Below are 21280 nucleotides of genomic sequence, written 5' to 3'. Positions count from 1 at the left end.
CACCCACGTAGTGCAGGTACAGGGCCAGGTACTTGTACTGGAAGAGGGGGTTGTTGCTGAGGCTGCTCCGCTGGATCTTCTGGAAGAAGGAGCTGACGTCCCAGCGGTACAGCACGTCCAGCAGCATGATGCTGGGGACCCGCAGCCCCACGTTCAGCACCGCCTCCATCCTCTCCTTCAGCGCCATGGCCCCTCCCACGCGGCTCGCCTCGGGCCAATCCGACTGCGGGCAGAGAGAGAGGGGGCGGGCCGTTACCCGGCTGGCTGGATGGCGGTCGCAAAAAAGGCCAGGAGGAGAGGTGTGTGTGTAGGACCCCGACGTGTTCAAAACAGCCGGAGGGCGTGTACAGGGGGCGGGTGAAACTGGAGCACCGCGTTTCGAGAGGGGGGAGGAAGGACGTGACTCATCCGCTTCTGGACAGGCGGACGGCGAAGGCTGAACTGGCGGGGGAGACTTATAATCGGCTTAAGCTACGGGAGGACAGTTCCCACAATAACCAAAGTCTTTCTGCGTTTTCACAGCAAGCGAAGGTCAAAGGTTATCTGCCCCTCAATGACTTTGCAGCCATGGGCCAGGGGAGGCATGTAAACTCCACGTCAGCCTTACAGCAAAAAACATTTTCCATTCCTTTTATGAAACACTGGCAGGCCATCAAATGTTAGGCTACATTATTACATACTAGTTGACTAAAAGAAAACAAGTTAAATTATTTACACAGAAACTTTTCCATTGATCTCTTCCAAGAGAAATTTTGTTTGATTCATTTCAACCACTGCTGGTAAAAGCAGAAGACTGGTGCAGATCTAACGCTAAGTCAGCATGATGTGCCATTTTATTTTTAAGTTGCATGTCCACAAAGGTTTAGGCTATTTCCAATGTCAATAAACATAAATCACAACTTCAGACACACTAAGGAAAACCGATCCCTTTTTTACAACACATTGCCTTTCCAGAATAATAAACAACCCATATGCTAAATATCGATACCAGAACGCAAAGCCGTTATTGATATAGAGGCTTTTATTTTTTCAGTCAATTCAGGGTGACATCAGCATATACACACTTTAAAATGACTGATGGCTTGCCAAATCTGTCTCTTGTTTTAAAGAATGACCCTTAAAATGTGAAACTGACCTTAAAACTCAAAAGTCAGAAGTAACCCCAATTATAATAAATGAGAGAAAAAAAATACAATTTAGAAGTTTTTCAACCTGTTCTGCAACAGACCATACTGCAGTACATCAGCATACAATGCAGAAAAACATCACTAAATACCATTCTGAAGCAGTCATGGAGTTGGCCGGGCACTGTAACTCAGATGTGACCAAATTTGTGAAAACATTCTAGCAAATCAAGCAAATTTTTTTTTTTTAAACCAGCCTTGCACCAGTCCAGCTAGGCTGTTGACCCTTTAAGGTGCAAGATCACAAATACACTATATGACCAAAAGCATCTGGACACCCCTTGGTCTGGGGCTGGTTTTCAGGGTTTAGGGGGCTCAGCTCCTTAGTTCCAGTGAAGACAAATCTTAATGCTACAGCACACAATCACATTCTAGACTATTTTGTGCTTTCCCAACAGTTAGGGGAAGGCCCCGTCCCGGTTCAGCATGGCAATGCCCCCAGGCACACAGCAGGGACCATACAGAAATGGTTTTGTCAAGAACAGTGTGGAAAAACTTGACTAGCCTGCACAAAGCCGTGACCTCAACCCCATCCAACACCATTGGGTTCAATTGATAAGTCAGCTACGAGCCAGGCCTAATCGCCCAATACTGCTCTTCTGACTGAATGGAAGCAAATCCCTGCAGCAACGCTCCAACATCTTGTATAAGGCCTTCCCAGAAGAGTGGAGTTTGTTATAGCAGCAAAGGGTGGACCAACTCCATATTAATGCCAAGAATTTTGGATGAGATGTTGGATGTCAGGTCTCCACATACCTTACCAGAACATTCTAATGCTGATGTAACAATCACTACTGGAAACTCAAAGCAAAGGAGTTCTAGAACATTGACATATAATTCTGAAAAAAATACATAAATAACTTAAATAGTTAAACAATATATAGCTCCATTTCATCTGAATGAATAGCATGAATGACCTGTTCCACTAATACAGGCGAATATCATTAATGCATCAAGCCAAATGACAAACAAATCAAGGACTCATGGCGTTCAATCAAGACCTTGAGTAGTTGAATCAGATGTTTTATTGCCGGGCAAGAACAAAAGCCACCACTCGTACTGGCCTTCTTCAGATAATGAATGATTATTCATCATAACCCTGGGCCGCCACTGCTCATTTTAACTCAATTTAAACAGCAGCCAGGTAATTCATTTATACACATTTAATCATACCCAGTCACATTTTGTGACTTTGTGGGTAGCTTTATATGACCTTTTTTTTTTTTTTTTTTTTTTTTTACTTTTTCCAGTTTTGAAAAAGAATTTTTTGAAGGATGGAAGACAAAACCAACATTCTGGGAGAAGGTTTGTGCCGAATTGTAGGCATTTCATTCTGGAAGACAGACAATTAGGAATTTAGGATAATATGGGAACCAAATCAGTTTCGATTATTCAATCATTCTTTTTTTAACATCATTTTTACCAGCCAAACTCACAAAGCAGTACAGACAGCATCTCTCTAGACTAATGCTCTCCGTTTCAGAATGAAGCAAGCTGGCTGATTCATTTTGAAACAAATGAAATGCTACTCTCTTCCTTCACCCGTGAAACCTTTGCTCACCCACTTCTTCCGTGAATGTGGAAACGTGTTGGTAGTTCGTGTTACAATGTAAAACACGGCAGTATCGGCTTCAGCGTGCGCCATTCAGGCCTATCAAATATGGATTATTGATATCGGTCTTTTCACTTTGCATATCGCGCATCCCTGATATATACCTTCAAGCAGAACCACACGCTTTTAATGATCATTTACAATACAGCAGTGAGTTACTATAGACATGCTCTGCAAATGTTTTCTAGTTTCTATACATAAGCATGCTTAAGAACCTTTGTAAAAAATATACCCAGCTGCTTGGTACTGTCACAACAATATTTTAAAGACCTAATAATAATTTGTAATGAGAGTTTATATGCATACACTTTCAAAACGTGTGAATCTACAGGAACAAGGCAGCGCAGAGCCCAACATTGTCCACAGTTACATAAACCGACAACCCCCACAACCACTTAAACTCGATCCGCTGGGCTAACACTTTTAAAACGTGTAAATAACGGGTCAGACATAATCGATTTTTTTCCCGATTTTTTCCCCGATTCTTTCTTTGCGCAAGTCGGTTTTAGCGGTTTTATCTGGTAATGGCATTGTCGATGCAGTCACAATTCTGCCACAACATAAATTCTAGTTTGTATTTCTACATTGTAAATCATGCAGTAATCGTCTGATAATGTACGTACATCATGTAGGGAAATTCCAGTCGCAATACAATCATATCTGATGCTGTCTGAAAAAAGATTTGTCTGTGATTAATCTAGATAGCGGCGCAGTAAGCCACTTAGCCTACATGAAACAGATCAGAAACAACCATTTATACACATTCAATATTTGATAACCACATTGCACATGTAGTTATACAGCACCCTTTACGATGCGCAACAGTGTAAAGTAAATAAGTGAATCCGGTAAACTGATAGGATAAAACGGGTCATTCGGTGTCCCACAGCCTACAGGTCTCTAATGAAAAACGTTAGATTGATTATATAACTCGATTTCCATGATCATTTCTAGGCTTTATTGTGGCGAGCCGATTCCACGACGAGGGGCAATTTCCATTACCTAACAGAAGAATGCTTCTATTCTGACAAGCATTTTTTTTTCCAGAACCAACCTGGAAGGTTTATTTTGCTTTTTTATGGTGATGCAGTGCATTAGTGCGCATGGATCGCGCTGTTGCACCCTGAACTGCAGTAACCCCGCGCGCTGACGAACGCGAGTGTTCCCACTCGGGCATGATGAGCTGGATCGTTTTTTTTTTTTTTTTAAGTCTACTGCTGGATCGCTCGCGCTTGCTACCTAGCTACCCCATCACTGCCATTTTAGCCAAATGTTCCAGTGTTAGGCTGACTAGTCAGCCAAAACAATTCATCCATAAATACACCTAAACAATAATTTAGGAAAACCCTTGCACATGCTAAAGTTCATCGACAATTTAATATGAAAAAAGCTAACATCCCGTGCCAGTGCTATGCTAACAGCCAACAGTAGCGAAAAAACATTTAAATCCAGTAACTGGATCCTGCAACGTAAGGAATCCAAATGCGCAACATATATACAGAAACGTGCTTATTATAGGACTATATAGTGACCCGTAGTAACCAAGTCATCAAGCAAACATTAGCTAGCTAGCTTTCCTGCCACTGCGTGTGTAACCACAACGGATAACACAGTGGATACCCAAACAATACCCCCGCTGATCATCTCATTCTGAAAACAATAAATAGTCCACCTACTTGGTTAAAAGTTACTCGACTCCGTTTAGTTCAGTTTCGCGATGTTTCTCCGGTCGGAAATCAACCATTGTAACTCGGGTGATCCCAAGTTAACGGTTTCAGCTTTGTTAAAATTTCCACCGAGAGACGGAACATCAGTCTCCCACTCCGTTCAACCGGCAGCCATTACAGGCACTGTACTGCTTACTACGCATGCGTGACTCCGATTCGTCCGATTCAGCACACAGCCGTCTGCAAACAATTTCTCAGGAATGAGCCCTTACATGCACCTTTCTAAGAAAATTAGTAACATCATTTTTGCGGTTTTTTTTTAAAAAGCGAAATACTAGGCAGTGTTCATTTTCAGACAGGAGTCGCAGGATTAGTACTTTCAGAAAAATTACGTCAAGCATGGCAACCGGAAAAATCAAAATCCGATGTTATACAGTTCACTGTTTGTCAGAATACTTATGTTTAATGCCATATTTTTGCAAATTTCTTAAATTATATCATCATCATCTCTGGAAAATATTAATTGTGAAGTACCATGTGACAATCTGCTTGTAAATGCCTGGCAACAAAATAAAGTCTGAGTTGCTGCATTTTTCACAGTGGAAAAAGTGAATTTTACAGTAGTTACTCTAGTTCCATAATCGCACAACTAAAAAGAGGGCCTTATTCACGTCTGCGCAGTGATGTCTTGTGGTTCAGTGAGACAGGTGTCAAGCCTAAGTTTCAGGGTGTTTATCCAGGAAGGCAAATGCAACTCATACAAAGAGTTTATTTGTCAGGTTTAAACCACAAGGTCACCGAACCGTTTTAGAGCTCGATCACCTGCCCCTTATCTCATAGATGGGAAGTAACTGTTTCAGTTATTACACAGTTCTGTTTTGTGGTTTTGGCTATCTTTTGTTAAGTCGGTTGTAGTTGGCCCATAATGTTTCTAGAGCACCCCTAACCATATGCATATACCATAGGATTAGAATGTTCTTTTGACATTTATTTTGGGTTTTGTTTATTATTCTTTTTTTCAGAATGCATGCTTAACTCAGCCAATAATTGTAATAGAGCAGACAGGGGTTGTTCTTTTTCCATAATATTTAATAATACAAAATTACAAATTTGTTGTTTCTCCCTCCCATTTACACAGTGCTGTGATTTAAATAATTACTTGCCATGTAAATGTGACAATGGAAGTCACAAGCCATTTCCAGAAAAGCCAACAGATATATATATATATATATATATATATATATATGTATATATAGAGAGAGAGAGAGAGAGAGAGAAAGAGAGAGAGAGAGAGAGAGAAAGAGATGTGTAACATTATAAAAGTTGTGGGGGGAATATCGTTTGTCTGCCAAGATTTCTTTCCTCAAAATCTTCATGTTTTCGAGGCAAGAAATCAATAAGAATTTCTTGGAAAGAAGAGCCATCGAATAGTTATTTTGTGTGTGTGTGTGTGCGCGTGTGTGTATGTGTGTGTGTGCAGCAATATTTCCACTATTGGAATTGTTCAATGGTCATTCCTCCTATCAGTATATACTCTTTATCTGAGAATGTGCTAAGAATGTACTGATTGTGCACAGGCATCAGACTGGGTTTAGCGCAGCTACCGAGCAGCCCCAATGCTCGGTGATTCATCTGGATGGATTGATAGCAGATGTCAAATATGATAAGGCTAACGCATTCATATAATACAAACATAAGTGGATCTAAGCAGTGCTTGCTCCAAGTGGATGCCCATGAAAAGTAATCTCTGTTAAGTCAAATTTGCTGCAGTGTCAAGTTCAGTCTCAGTAATCCTTCTGAACAAATCGTCTCCATTCACTAAGCTTAAACATAAAATAAAAACATAACTAATAGCAACATTTACTACCCTGCACAACGGTGCCATTATTACGGAATGGGTTTGAATTTCTTACAAAAAAATTGTTTTTTGATGTGGTCATTATAACTTTATTAGGCTGTACATAACTGGCGATGCAACCACAACCAATAAGATGTTCCGCCTTTAATACGCCCCTCTCTGTCGCCTCCTGGCGGAAAAATACGGTAATCTCAACAGGAAGTTGAAGCTGAAAGGCCGATTGGAAACAAACCGGGGCATCTCTGGGATACAGGAAGAAACTGCTGAGTAATCAACGTTGAATGAAATTAAATTGAAGTAATTAATTAATTCTGCATTAAATCACCTGCATTGCTCACCAAATAGCTACTCGGGAGGGGTTTGGTGACCATTTTAGTCATTTTGGTACGGATGCATTTCAAGGTTCTGTAAATCTGCCTAATTGCTGCAGTTCAAACGGTACTGCAGCTAGCTAGCTAGTAATGTATGGGCCCTGTCTGAAATGTGGATGCGAGTTAGCTAGCAGTATTTTGACCAAATAAATATAAATGCACTGATCGCATTGGCGGTGCAAGGACAGTTTTTAAAGATCGTCTTAGGTATTAACAGGATTTCGGTTTATTTTAGACGTAGTTGTCCGTTTAGCTAGTGCTAGTTTAGCATCGACTATGCTTCGAATGAATGGTAGCCAGGTAACGGTGAGCGTTATCGAGGGAATTGTGCCGGTATTATGTGTATAAATGGACATCATGACAGCCTCAGAATGAATTCAAACAGCTACGTCTTTTCTGTTTCCCATTTCTCATTTAGTTTCATTCAAGACTTAACTGCCCAGCTAAGTAACTCGATCTGAACGACCAACCTAGCCACTGCTAGCAACACGCGCTCATTTGCTGCATACGCGTCTGTTTGTTGGCTGCAAAGGTCTGCTAGTGCATGGTCTAAAGAAAGAATGGATCATTCCGTTTTAAAAGACAAACGCCACAAATCCTCCAGTGACAACCTGTAAATATCCACGGGCTTCTGGGTAGCTGGCTAATTTTGCACTTCATCTGGGCCCAAGACGCCCCCTCGTAATAAATACAGTTAAGTGCTTCAATTTAATTATCTTGGCTGCCTAGCTTTATTTGAAGCTGCAACAATCGCTTCTGAACTTGTGACCATCCAGAGAGTGAAAAAACAGGGTGCATCGCTTGCTTTGGCGATACTGAAAACGCTGATTTAAATTTTTGTCGTTTGTGTAATGTCAAACCTAGCTAGCGTTAAGTCGAATTATGTCTTAACCGCGTAGAGCTATGTGTGTCTGATGAATTTACCTGGCTGTTAGCCATTGTAACTAATGTGCGTATCACTGAAATGCATGCGATTCCGTGTACAGCTGTGTTAGCCTAACGTTAGTGCTGTTGATGGTTCTGTTTTGCCCAGTGCTTCGCAGCAGCATGTCCGTGTCGGTGATAATAAAATGGGGCGGGCAGGAGTACACAATCAGCACGTTGTCTGAGGAGGACACCGTGCTGGACCTCAAGCAGTCCATCAAATCTTTGACGGGCGTCCTCCCAGAAAGACAGAAACTGCTGGGCTTGAAAGTCAAAGGTAGGAATCGTCGTAGTGGGGCCCAGTCTCCGCAAGCTTGCCTTTTATATTTTGGTGCTCGCGTGATACCGTGCTTTGACGTGCACGTAAGCAGTGTTCGTTGTCTAAAAGAGAACTTGGTTAAAGTCAATGATAATTTCTTCTTTGTTCAGAGTGCAGAGATCTGCAAAACATGTTTCTGTGTGCTCTCATGGTACAAGAAGCATCACAACTTGCAACATGGGGACATTGGTGGGTGAAGCCTGTACAGTGATGGGGATATAGACAGGATCGGCTGTACAAGGTGGGCGTAAGGTCTGGTGTTTGTATCTATTTTACAGGTAAACCAGCCGAGGATGACATTAAACTGGGCACCTTGAAACTGAAGCCAAACACCAAGATCATGATGATGGGGAGCAGGGAGGAAAGCCTGGTGTGTGTCTTCTTTGATGGCCACCTCAGCTTCTGGCATTACATCACACGACTCTGCATTACACATCTTGGCCAGAATCACATTGCTGTTCATTTATTTATGCTTGAATTTTTGATCATTTCCATGCTCGGGTGAACAAGAGTAATGCCCCACCTGAGAGATTAACTCATGACACATTGGTTATTGACCCTCATTTTGCAGCTGTTGTTGTTGTGGACTTCTCCTAATCATTTGTCTTTAAGAGGACACAGCTCACTTATTTCTCTCTCTCTCTCTCTCTGTTGCAGGAAGACGTTTTGGCCCCTCCCCCTGAAAACGATGATGTCATCAATGATTTTGACATTGAAGAAGAGGTTATTGAGGTAGAGAACAGGTCAGTATTTGTTTAAATGACTTTATTACTCTGGAACTTTCCTGTGCAGAAGGTATGGAGATGTGTCACAGTCATAAGTGAAAGAGCTTGCAGGACTCCTAGAATAACTAAGACGGCATCCAGTCCAGAGTTTCAGGTTACAAACTTTCTGCCAGGCAGTGACTAATGAAAGATGTGTGCGTGCATGTGCATTTGTGTACTCGTGTTTGTGTGTGAAGGGAGGAGAACTTGGCAAAGATCGCCAGGCGTGTAAAAGATTACAAAGTGGAAGAGCTGAACCCCCCTAGAGAAGGAAAAAGGCTACTGGTGTTGGATGTGGACTACACGTTGTTTGGTAAGTACCTGAGCAAACAGAAGAGCTCTATTTTGCAGTTAACCCTTTGCAGAGTAGGGTTTTTTTTGGTTTTTTTTTCTTCCTCAAAACCTGTGTTCTGGAACTCCATTGCTTTCAATCACCAGTAGTAATTGTTACATTAGAATGTTCAGTTAAAAACCGAACTTACACCTAAAAGGGTTTGTTTATTTATTTATTTATTGAAATTTCCTATGCGTTTTTTCTCCCCAATTTCTCACTTTAGTAAATTATTATTTCAGTATTATGTAGACAAGTGATGACTGGCATTGTCCACCCCCCCCCCGGGACTAACAAATTCAGCAATATCTATTGTCTAAGTGATAAATTGTAAATATGCTTCTTCTCTCACTGGCCAAAGTGGAATAAAAACTAGAAAAGTTAATAGTAATTATAGAAATATAGTAATTCTGTAATTTGTGTTTAGTTTAATTTTTTAAAAATGTTTTTTTTAAGACCACAAGTCGTGTGCGGAGACGGGCCAGGAGCTGATGAGGCCGTTTCTGCACGAGTTCCTCACAACCGCGTACGAGGACTACGACATCGTCATCTGGTGTGAGTGTCACACGGAGACCGCGTCGCGCCGTTGCGCTCCGGCGTCCACAGCGTGCGGCGCACGTCTCGCGTCTGCTGTCGTTCGGAGTCATAACGCAGCGGGGGGTTTGGGCTCATAATTCATCATTTCAGAGGCTGACTTTCAGACGTGTCTGTTTGTTTCTCTCTTTTTTTTCTTCCCCTTGTTAGCTGCCACAAGCATGAAGTGGATCGATGCTAAAATGAAAGTAAGTTCTCTTCCGGTCAGCTTTATTGGCGTGTCATCTTTAGAATATCATTCAGTCGTAATTTTGCATGGTGAAAGATGGGCGCCGTCTTGGGAACCTGGGCTTGAGTTGATGCTGACGTGGCGTTGATGGAATTTTTTTTCTAGCAACGAGCGACAAGTATATTAAAAAGAAGGATGTTCTGTTCGTTTTTTAATATTTCGGTGGTATGTAATAGTTCAGTTTCTGACGGGGGGGGGGTTCTTTACTGTAAGAGTTGCCTACAGTCGAAGAGAGGGATCTTTCATTCCAGTTGGTTTCACTTGCTGTCTTCACAGATCTTGTGGCCCAGTGACCACACAATTATTTTTAATATGGGTGGCTCTAGGCCACTCCTAACCTTGTGACTGGTCCCTTTAATGATGGCCTGAGGTGTACCCGCACTGTAACCACTCTCTCTCTGGTGTCACAGGAGCTGGGAGTAACCGACAACCCCAACTACAAGATCACCTTCATGCTGGACAGTGCGGCCATGATCACAGTGCACACCCCCAAGAGGGGTGTGGTGGAGGTACGTTCGAGGGTTTGAGGGTTTCATGGGGCCCCTTGTTGAAAACCAAGGGCCTATACTATGTCACCCAGTCAAAAGCCCAGTCGCTATAATCGATGTTGTTCATCTTAATCGTCAGGTGAAGCCGCTGGGAGTAATATGGGGCAAGTACGGAGAGTTCTACAACAAGAAGAACACCATCATGTTCGACGACATCGGCAGAAACTTCCTCATGAACCCCCAGAACGGGCTGAAGGTAGGCACCAGGGTTCCCGCCAAAACGTGCGCACTCACGGGTGAAGGGGTGCCCTGCAACCTGCCTGTGAGAAACTACGAATCATCCCCCCCCCCCCCCATACGGTGCACATCTGCGGGCCTCTTCAGCTCCGAAGCCTGGCTGCTGGTGCCTGTAGAATTGTGGTCGATTTGTTTCTCCTGATTGGAATAGTCATTTGCAATTGCAAGCAAGGCCTTTTGGTACAGGTGACCTCGCCCTTTTTTCTTCTTTTTTTTTTTTTAAACCGTAGATCCGTCCGTTCATGAAGGCGCACTTAAACCGGGAAAAAGACAAGGAGCTCTTCAAACTCTCTCAATATCTGAAGGAGATTGCCAAGCTGGACGACTTTTCAGGGCTGAACCACAAACACTGGGAAAGGTATGTACAGCTTCACGGTTTTATTCATCTTTTATTAAAACCACACGTTCTATGTTTTGTGTGTTTAATGAAAAAGTGATGAGTGTGGATTACAGCCCGACCGATGCCAGATTTTTGGGTCCGATTCCGATCCCGATTTTGGAGAGTCCTAGCCCACCGATTACCGATGTTTTGACCGATATTTTGTCAAAAAGTGCAACATTTTCAAATCAATTGGAAAAACCTTAATTTTATTAAAGTGTCTATATTTAAGAACATTTAACTTATAAGCAAACAAATAAAAATAAAAATAAACACACAGAACTTTTTAGATAAAAAAATGTAAAAGATGATATTAAATTAAATATATTAACACCATATTTAAGTGTAAAATCAAAATAACTCCACACCTTGCTTTTACTCTAGCCATCTATAAAAAATTAATTTAAAAAAAAACAGTTTTCCAGTTTCAAACGTATTTTTATGAATATTATTATTGTTGTTGTTGTTATTAATTTATTTCTTAGTATCTATTATCAGTAAATTAATTATATTTTCTTATTTTATTTCTCCTACATTGTCTCAAAGAGTAAGACATTATCTAGCGGAGCTAATGAGTGAATCAAGTGTAACGTTAGATGAAATTAAATTGACTGGATGAAATACGTGAAAAAAACTACAATGCGCTTTCGTGCAGGTTACCCGCGCTAACTGTTGGTTGATTCACTTCTCCAACAGCAATCCTTCTCTCATGTTATTACGACAAAGCTAGATAACATGGCTTAAAATGATCCACGTTAGAAGTGTTTTATCGGCGTTTTTACTGTCTGGTTAGCTTGCTACGATGACGCGTGACTAGATGACACACTCACTTGCAATAACGCGTTGGCGATTGACACAGCATCATATAGTAGCTAATATCATTATCTCAGATAAAAAACAAATGTGTGATGCATTCAATCACCATTTTATTTTGGCTGGTTATTTATTTGAGAATACAGCGATGTCCTCTGGAAATGTCGATCCTACGCTGCTTATGTGCTCACTGCCACTTCAGAAAGGCTTGCTAGCCAGCTAGCTTGCTAAAGTGAACCAAATATGTTAGCTGGCTCGCTCGCTTGATAATGAGGATTGATAAACATAGTGGTCGTATAAACGCATTTAATAAAATTTTTTCACTAAATATACATACCTTTATTGCGGCAATCGAATATGTGCAGACAAGTCTTGCAGTGGAGAATATTGGATGAGGCACGAGTGACAAACGTCTTATTACAGAAGTAGCGCGTCAGCTGCAGTTCACACTTGTATTAGAGCTCCCTCTACTGGATAATTCTAGTAAATAGCTATTACAACGTTCGAACAGACAAGTACAGATAAATAATCAGTGTTTTTTGTTTTTGTTTATTATACTTATTTAAAAATCGGGACACATCGGCTGCATAACTGCCGATCCCGATGTCCTCAAAAAAGTCAAATAATGGCCGATATATCGGCCAAACTGATATATCGGTCGGGCTCTAGTGTGGCTCTTTCATCAGAGCTGTTGCTAAATTCTTTTCGTCTTTACTCCTCTGTATTTCATCTCGAGGCTATGATAACAGTGCTGTCCTCTTCTATATAAAATGTACTCTGTTGGAGAAAATTGAGTTTTATACCAATTAAATTGAGTTAATTGCTCATTAATATTAATAGCCTGCTTGGGGTCTGGGTTCCTTATTCATCTGTGCACTTCTGGTGATATCAAAGGCACAAACAGGAAGTCACTCTTTATAGTGACCGTAACCAGTTCAACCAGAAAAGGCTGAGACACAGATGCATTCATCTAAGCGTCCGCATATTGTAGAACTTAATTCCCGTTGCTAGGTTTCCTTTCGTCGTCATGGGTTTGGTTCTGTGTGTCCTCACAGGTACCTGTCCAAGAAACAGAGCCAGTAGAGCGCCCCCTGCTGTGTGCGCACGTGGCTCCTCCTCCATCAAGCGGTGGTGCTGGACACTCGAGCTGACAGTTGGCTGCTCCAATCCCCCACCCCTCATGCCCCGCTTCCTGGTCGAGTATGTCCTATAATTTGTTAGCGGTTAGCATCGGCCTCCAACTCGCGCACACGCACGCTTGCCGTTCTTCATCGATCGCCGTGCGCACGGGTTTCTCGACTGCTGCGATTGGGTCCGGCCCAACCCCTCTCCATTTTTTGTGCATCCGGAAGGTTCCCTTGCTCAACCTGTCTAGCATAGCCTCTGTTACAGGCCTCCCCCCCCCCCCCCCCCCCCCCCCCCCCCCCCCCCCCCCATCTTCCCCCACCTTCCACCCAGGAGAAACGCTGCTGTCTCCTCAGCATTCCAGAACTTCCCGTCGGTCTGAAATTGGCCTTTGCTCCGATTCTAAATTGTGAGATGGTGGTATATTTTTTTCCTCTACGTTATCCCTTATAATCCTTCGTCTGATTGGCAGGGGTTTGTCAAGCTGTCTCATTTCCACACAGGAAGTAAATGATGGGGGTTTGGCGCACTGTAGTTTGCTGAAAATTTTTTTTTTTTTTTAAATGCCAGTATTGCTGGTGAACTGACCTTGGTTCTGAAGGGAGGATGGAAGTGTCCAAGTGCTGCTTTAAACTACAGGAGTGGGATTCACAGAGAAGCTTTCACAGAGAAGTGTTCTGAGAGCTCAAGAGATTTCCCAAGCAAAGCTGTCGAAGTGTGTGAACATCAAACCAAATACCTTGGTCAAAGTTTACACATTTCTAATGAAAAGCCTTTACGAAGCATGTATAGCGCCTTTATCGCCACAGCACAGCATCTTTTTTCACATGTTTGGAAGTTTCACATGTTTGGAAATTGAAAGGTCAGAAGATTGACCTCAATGATAATGTGCATTGTCACATTTTGGAATAGCAATTTGCATAGCTTATTAACATCGTCCTTCATAAAGCACCGCTTCGTGTTTAATAAATTATTCATAAAGGTGTTATGTCAGCAAAGTCTTTACACATGCTTGACGAAGGCTTAGTGAATATATGCTTTGAATAAACTGTGACCGGTACCGTTTTGGAAGTGTTTGCTTTTGTCTTGTTTCTTTTCCCCTGTCTCTGAGGTTGCGTCAGCTGAATTGTTCCTAAGTTATTGTAATTCCCAAAGCGGCCCTAAATTGGCCTAATGCTAGTGCTTTCTGCTTTTTGAATTGTGTAACTGATAGATGGTACCAGTTTTATACCATTGTTGGGAGCTGTTTAAGTTTTTTCTTGGCAGTATTCTTTTTATATTTTGTGGATCTTCTGTGTTTTTGTAAGACAAACTATCTAATTTGTTTGTGAGGTCATTTTTCTTTTGTTGAAACTGACATAGTAAAGTGTTTTGTAAGAACATTTCTTGTTTTTTTTCCACTAAATGCATTCTTTTAAGAAGATGGGGAGAAGAGCAAGATATGTATGATTTTGTTAGATTTGTTTTTTTCAGGATAACGATATTTAAAATCTCAGAAATCATGAGTATTGTGGGTAAGGTTCTCAGGAAAGTCCTCAGAATGGCTTGTCGTACCTGTAAGACATCAAAAAGATGCCCCTTCCTGAGTTTTACTGTTTAGGTGTTTAAAAAGGTACAAAACTGCAGCTGGGTTCGAAAAACCGACTCCATTTCCTGTGAGCGAGGAGTGGAGTAATATCACTGACAGTAGAAAACGCTGTGTCTTTAGAGTAGAGTTAGGTTTACAGGGCCGTCTGCCGGCCGACACCAGGTCCCGCTACACTACGCGCTGTTAAATAAACCCTCTGCTTGTAGTTAGTTAGAGACATCCAGTCACTTTTTTCCATTGCATCCCCAGTATAACAAGCACCTAGTTCACTGAAACAAGCGGGCAAAGCAAAACGATAATGTTCGTGTCCCGCACTTATGTTTATTTTGTGTTTTGAGTGCTCTTAAGCGTTGTGTGCCAGCCTATTCTAGCCACTCTCTGTTTACCGAGAGCGACGGAGGGGCAGAGTCTGTCTGGAAGTCTCGTACATTTTCATTCGTCGATGGGGCGCTCAGTCACGCTAAGCTGTTCTGTGGTTCTGGGCAGAAACGTGCGCATTTCAGACGTCACCCCATGAAGGTACTGAAGGATCCAATCCGTAGGATTCCACTCCTGCTTTTTCAAATATCAGAGCGGTTATCGGTGACGGACTGGCTTACTTTTCAGCTTCGCCATGCTCTAAAGCGACTACCAAAGTTTGCCACATGCTGATTTAATGTAAAAAGAAAATGTGCTATTTAAGTCCTACCCAGAATCCCCCTGTCTCCTCTGTCCATTCAGAAGCACTGTCCTCTTCCTGTTGCACCAGTCCATACAGATGTGAACACATGTATATATGCTACCTATGGGGGCATATCCTGACTGTAAATAAAAAATAATATCAATCTTTTTACCCCGTCTGTCTGTCTGTGTTTTTATTTTCAAGTCTGTGATATTGGTTTGAAATGTGAGATTAGTGAGAGTATGATTTTAACTGGAAGAAACCAGCCACACAAATGAGTTATAGAAAAAATGTGTTTTTTTTTTTTCTTCTTCTGTGAACCGTACTGACTTTAAATAATGGCCACAATTATAGGTTTGCTGTTAGTAAAGAGATATGGGACTAATCTTGAGCGGGTTTGCTGCATTAAATGTGTCTTTCAAATCAATGTACACACACCGGTTGAAGTGCCATTCATTTTCCTGTCCATGATTTGTTCTGACAGTGAAATCGATTTCAAATCATAGAGCCATACATGTCAGGTTTCATCAAACTTTATGCTTTATTTGCCAAAAATACTATCTAGTACTAACAAGTTTCTAGCTAGCTTAATTGCCATTTTGTTTCCATAATTTATTTAAACACAGCTTTATACACAGACAAAGAATTTATAAGTTAAATAAAAATGATTCTTTAAAGATTTAAAGACTTCATTAAACCATATGATCATGTAGCTTATTGTCTCTGTATCTGCTTCACCTCTTCTTAATACAGACTAGTCAAATAACAAAAAAAGATATAGTAATGGTGTGAAATAGCAGGGCAGTGACAATGAATCTGACACTAACACCGAGCATCATACTTCTTTCAGTCAGTCTTCTTTGCTTGCCTATCTCTGTTGACAAAAGAAAATTACCCATCAACCCTGCTCTTCTTATTCACTATATATGCTGTGTGTCTGTATGTAAATGTGGATGGGTGTGTGTGTGTGCGTGTGTGCGCATAAGCATGTGCGAGTGTGTGTATGTGTGTGCATGAGCATGTGTGTGTTTGTGTCTGACACCCATTGTGCAGTTCTTACACAATGTACTGATTATTGTGCTGCGTTCGCAAAAAACTGAGAATGTTTAGTATAATAAATGCAACCTCAACTTACCAGCCTCCATGTTGTGTTCATTACCGTCTTTTCACCCTGTCAGACAATTAAAATGTCAGGATTAATTACAAAAAAAAAAAAGAAACTTGTCAGGCTGAAGCCTATATTTGATTTCTTGCAATTTTCCAGAAAACGAATGATTGACGAATAATTCATTAATAAAATGCCTTTTTCCGTGATCAGATTTTGGATAAAAGAAGAGAGGAGCTTCAGTGTTTTTACAGTTTTTGTAGCTGTTATCAGCTCCAGTCCTATATTGTAGATGCAATTGCAGTATTGCTGATTCTCTTAATATAGAAAAAGTTCCTGCATACAGTTTTTTTTTGCAAAATCCACTTTTTTTTATTGTCACATTGAACATTGCCACGTAGCACTTTTTCAATTTGGCAATAAAACGGTACGTTCTGCTAGGTGCGCAGTGTGCGAGAGCTTTTAATCGGCGCTGAAGCATTCATCTTCTCGCACCTGTGGGGTGAATGTGCCAGGTTAGCAGCTATTGCGGCCTCTGCGTTTGTTTAATACGAAAGAAAAGAGGGCGGGGCGGAAGTGCCGACTCACTCGTAGAAGCTCCAGTCGCTCCAGCTGGAGTTGCACAGCTCGTCCTGGGCGCGGACGCACAGGCGGAATTCCCTCCTGTTGCCAACGGAGACGGTCCGGTTCTGCGTGCGGCTCCCCTAAGCAAGGCGAGAGAGAAAGAATCGCTGTCAGCGTCACTCAGCCACCCGACAGGCCACACACCGCCTTTTTATTTCAGGGCGTAGTTACCCTCCCACGCCCCCATTCTCTACCCCCACCCCATAGACAGCCTTACCTTGACTTGCTCATTGCTGCAGTCCCCACCTTCCCTGAGGGGCAATTTCAGGGTGTAGTTACCCCCCCTACCCCCACCCCATACACAGCCTTACCTTGACTTGCTCATTGCAACAGTCCCCACCTTCCCTGAGGGGCAATTTCAGGGTGTAGTTACCCCCCCTACCCCCACCCCATACACAGCCTTACCTGGACTTGCTCATTGCTGCAGTCCCCGCCTTTCCGGAGGGGCATCACTTTGATGTGAAAGGTGAGGGGGAAGTAGGATTTGGGCAGGCTCCATGTGCTGGGGTACTCCATTTCAAATGTGTTGCCGCTGAGTTTGGTGATGCTGACCTTGTCTGGTTTCACTGGCGGAGAAGGAAGTAGATGACAGAGAGTCGGTTACGAGTCTGACTTTCTCACACGAATCACCTGACAGTGTGCGTGTGACCAATAGGTCACCATATTTGGACATCAAGGTCAAGGAGCCTGCAACTTTCAAGAGTGGGAACAAAATGTGTAATGTCGAAAATGCTTGAACTAAAAAAAAAGGGAAATTGTGAAATGTTAGCAGGGACAGACTAAACAAAAGTAGGTGGTTTCTGTTAAGAAGAAGAGTAACAGGGAGACTTTCCTTTCTGGGTTTTTAAAATATTATTTCAGTCTGAGTGTATGTTTTTCAGTTGGCCTGAACTGTCTTTTTGTGCAATGAAGGATATTTTAAACGCTGAAAAGTTTCTGACAGATCTGTCAGAGCAGGGGTTTGCGTTATGAATCAAGAATATGCACATAAAGTTATTCTAAAGCAGCCTGTACAGCTTCTGTTTCCGGAGGCAATACATTTGAACAGATTACATAATTATATAAAAATAGCCTTTTTAAGGTATTTATTTGATCTGTCCAGGGTGTGTTCTTGCCCTTCACTCAATGCATGCTGGGATAGGCTCCAACCGCCCTGCGACCCTAACCAGGAGTAACCGGTTTAGAAATGGATGGAACTCGATAAATCGAAAAGGAGAATGCCTGCATGCTAAAATAACATCCTCATGAACAGGGAACTACAGGACTGAACAAGTACCTGTACATCTCAAGGGGGCAGCATTTTACAACAAATAAGTAAGCAACAGTAAGCAACTACAGGAAACTATCCAGATCACAGAAGTGCTCTCACACATTTAACCAAAAGTTACACCACAATGTGATGTTTCAGGCGCTTCGGGTCTGGCAGTTGGTAAATTTATTATTATATTTAATTATTATTAAGAATTAAGAAAAAGTGTCCTTAAACATCAATTCATTTACCCTTCCTTGCCAATATTAATCCTGGCAGACTAGACAGTTCAAACAGTAAAACGTCCACTTCTTGTTTTGTGGTGTTTTAGCTTCTTTGTGAGTACAGATTTCTGCAGGTAAAAAGCAGCGGGTAACTTGCAGCAGGTGAAGCATCGGAGAGCCACTCACCGATTTCAGAGATGGAGAACTGGCTGGTGTACTTTTCCAGGCGGTACATGTACCGGATGTGCACACTCAGGGTGATGTAGTCCAGCTCCTCTGCGTACGAGCACTGGAACTGGTCCAGGCAGGTGATCCCGGATTCATTCTCGTCCACCGTACAGGTGATGTTGTCCCTGTTTGAGGACCTGAGAGAGAGAGACAGAGACGTTTTTACATCAGCCACAGGGTTCCCTGAGCTATATGGACGTCTCACAGTATCTCATTGTGAATGTGCATAGTTGGATAGTTGCATTGTGACACCACATCTCAATAGATCATCAGTCCTTTTAATTCTGCATAGGATACACACACTGGCACATTTTCAGAAAGGCCTTGATCCATCTGTCATGAACATAATGTCACATAATAACAGTGGCATATAGTTTGCGTTTGTGTCTAAGGATGAAAGACAGCATCGATTATGCTATGTGACAGTGATCTGAGAAGGCCAGAGGTTTTAGACATACCGCTGAGCGCTGACGTGAACAACAGTCCCCACCCGATTCGGACTCCAGTTCCACGAGCAGTGGAAAATTCCGCTGTAGTTTCTGGACAAACATTTTATGTAGTCTGGATAAAAATTAAAATAGAAAATAAGCATAAATCAACACAAGTGATACCACAATAAATGAATGAGTGCATGAATCTGTAATGCTGTTTGTGTCAGTTCAATGGGTTTGATTCCTGGGTAGGACACTACCGTTGTGCCCTTAATTACGGTACTTAACCTGCAATGCTTCTGTATATATCCAGCTGAACAAATGCTATGTAAAAGTTGTGTAAGTTGCTCTGGATCAAAGCGTCTGCTAAATGCCTGTAATGTAATTTAAGGTCTGAATCCATTTTTTCCATTCTAGAGTGATTCAGTTACCCGGATCCCTCTTTATTCTGGGTCCCGTGTCTGCTGTCCTGAACTACCCTCTTCATCAAAACAAAGCAAATTTGCTTTAAAGGCCTGAAATATGTAAACATTGTTCAAGTCAAAGCAATTTTGTACAAGTAGAAAGCACATTTTACCAAAACAAAGAGGTAATTATAATATTGCTAAGGGAAACGGTAAAATGAGTGTATGTAAATGGATTCCATTTTTGTAAAATAATGGAACTTATATAAACAATTTTTGTATGTGTGATATTAAAGTGGACCTCTGCATTGTGGTTGAAGTCTCTCTCACTCTCTGTCTCTTTCTCACACGCACACACACGCACGCACACACACACACTCGTGATAGTCAGTTTTCAGCATTAGTGTGTATTCTGAGATAAAGGGAGAGTTTTTTGATGCAGGACTAGCTGAAAGCAGTAGACCTCCTGTCTCAGTTTTGTAAAATAATTACGCTGCCAAACAGTTTGAGACAAATGGAAACTGGCGTGCCGCTGCAGTCTGCTTAATACACTATAGCATGCCCTGTGAGCTTTTAATGCTCAATCTCTCCTCAATCTGTCTCTCTGACTGACACACACACACCTACACACACACTCAGGCACATGCACACACATAGACACAGACATCCACACACACTCACACACACACACACACACACACACACTCACACACACACACACACACTCACCTACACACACACTCAGGCACACACACACACACACACACAGACACAGACATCCACAGACACACGCACACACACAGACACACACACACACACACACACACACACACATACACACACACACACATACACACGCACACACACACACACACACACACACACACACTCTCTCTGAGTACAGGGTACCTCCATCAGTCTTCTCCAGGATCCTCCTGTCGTTGTCTCGGCGGCTCAGCTGCACCAGCAGCAGCTGGTGGTTGAGGACGGCTCCGGCGCTGTCGTGGCAGGTGAAGTTGCCGCCCATCATCTCCTCCACGGTGACGTTGATGTGGTTCCCCCGTTTGGGCAGCGGGGTGCCCTCGCGCCTCCACGATATGTCCATGCCCTCGTACTCACCCCCACAGCGCAGGGGCACTTCAATGGCGGTCTGCAGCTCCTTCTCCACCACAATCACTGGGAACCACACAGCGCAGGAGGAGTGAGTTTAATTTGAATTATTTTGGGGGGAGGGGGTTGATAAGCATACACCAGGGAATCGCAACCCTGTAGGGGGATCCAGGGGTATACCCCCCCCCCCCATTAATTCTTCTTCACCTGGAAGCATTTTTTGTTTTAAAGAGCAGTTGTGTAATGATCATTTCTGGTGAATTATAAGGACTTTAGGCTGTTAGATCCATAGACATCCCAGTCACAACATGCAGCACGAAATCCCCATCTTTATCATATGAAATTATTTTTCTCATCATTATGTTATGATATTAGGGATTAGAAGGCCTGCTGTGATATTGGGGGGCTGTAACTCTCCATCCTTCCTTCCTTACACCCTTGCCAGGTTGTGAGGAAAAGGAGAGGGACATGTATCAGACACTTACCTAGCTTATTTTTGAAACACCACCATAAAAACACATAAAGACACAAGAAATTACCAATAAAGATAAAGTTAATAACAGCACAACTGATTGTATGATGTGACAATGTGCTGTAGTCTGAGGTACAGTAGTAACTACGGCGCCACATTGTCCTCAAAATTATCATTGACATGATATGTGAGTACCAGTTATCAGATATTTGGTTTTTGTATGTAATCT

The 21280-nt window shown here is 42.2% G+C and overlaps 3 protein-coding genes across 7 annotated transcripts in view; 1 reads left to right on the top strand and 2 right to left on the bottom strand.

The window, feature by feature from the left end:
• LOC118235943 (RING finger protein 145-like) overlaps positions 1 to 4672 on the bottom strand; it is a 31085-nt gene extending 26413 nt beyond the window's left edge. Inside the window, exons 1-2 of the mRNA XM_035433859.1 lie at positions 4473 to 4672; positions 4 to 223 (exon numbers count right to left, since the gene is read on the bottom strand). Coding sequence (XP_035289750.1) covers positions 4 to 187 — 184 coding nt within the window. The 5' untranslated portion in view covers positions 188 to 223; positions 4473 to 4672. The remainder of the gene's footprint in view (positions 1 to 3; positions 224 to 4472) is intronic.
• Positions 4673 to 6506: 1834 nt separating this feature from the next.
• ublcp1 (ubiquitin-like domain containing CTD phosphatase 1) lies at positions 6507 to 13245 on the top strand. 5 transcript variants are annotated; one of them, XM_035434644.1, is made up of 12 exons: positions 6527 to 6705; positions 7111 to 7385; positions 7726 to 7893; positions 8214 to 8305; positions 8593 to 8678; positions 8897 to 9012; positions 9487 to 9585; positions 9775 to 9812; positions 10264 to 10362; positions 10481 to 10597; positions 10869 to 10996; positions 12886 to 13245. In XM_035434644.1, coding segments are annotated over exons 2-12 (972 nt in total). In that variant the 5' UTR covers positions 6527 to 6705; positions 7111 to 7384; the 3' UTR covers positions 12914 to 13245. The 5 variants fall into 5 exon arrangements, with proteins under 5 accessions (XP_035290536.1, XP_035290534.1, XP_035290535.1 ...); XM_035434645.1 differs by lacking the exon at positions 7111 to 7385 and having other exon boundaries at positions 6507 to 6618; XM_035434643.1 differs by having other exon boundaries at positions 6519 to 6618; positions 7111 to 7893.
• Positions 13246 to 15721: 2476 nt separating this feature from the next.
• The window catches only part of LOC118236355 (interleukin-12 subunit beta-like), a 6592-nt gene continuing 1033 nt past the window's right edge, over positions 15722 to 21280 (bottom strand). Inside the window, exons 3-9 of the mRNA XM_035434648.1 lie at positions 20379 to 20645; positions 19093 to 19195; positions 18593 to 18771; positions 17339 to 17499; positions 16898 to 17013; positions 16340 to 16375; positions 15722 to 16078 (exon numbers count right to left, since the gene is read on the bottom strand). Coding sequence (XP_035290539.1) covers positions 16360 to 16375; positions 16898 to 17013; positions 17339 to 17499; positions 18593 to 18771; positions 19093 to 19195; positions 20379 to 20645 — 842 coding nt within the window. The 3' untranslated portion in view covers positions 15722 to 16078; positions 16340 to 16359. The remainder of the gene's footprint in view (positions 16079 to 16339; positions 16376 to 16897; positions 17014 to 17338; positions 17500 to 18592; positions 18772 to 19092; positions 19196 to 20378; positions 20646 to 21280) is intronic.

The sequence above is a fragment of the Anguilla anguilla genome, chromosome 9 (genome assembly GCF_013347855.1).
Source record: "Anguilla anguilla isolate fAngAng1 chromosome 9, fAngAng1.pri, whole genome shotgun sequence".
NCBI classification, from domain to species: domain Eukaryota; kingdom Metazoa; phylum Chordata; class Actinopteri; order Anguilliformes; family Anguillidae; genus Anguilla; species Anguilla anguilla.
Note: the sequence above shows the minus strand (reverse complement) of the source record. Positions and strands in the feature narration are given on the sequence as shown.

Coding starts and splice junctions, on each gene's coding strand:
- ublcp1 (XM_035434643.1), top strand. CDS start 7,707: ATGGTTCTGTTTTGCCCAGTGCTTCGCAGCAGCATGTCCGTGTCGGTG. Junction 9,013..9,486: donor TGTGGACTACACGTTGTTTG/GTAAGTACCTGA, acceptor GTTTTTTTTAAG/ACCACAAGTCGTGTGCGGAG. Junction 10,997..12,885: donor AACCACAAACACTGGGAAAG/GTATGTACAGCT, acceptor GTGTCCTCACAG/GTACCTGTCCAAGAAACAGA.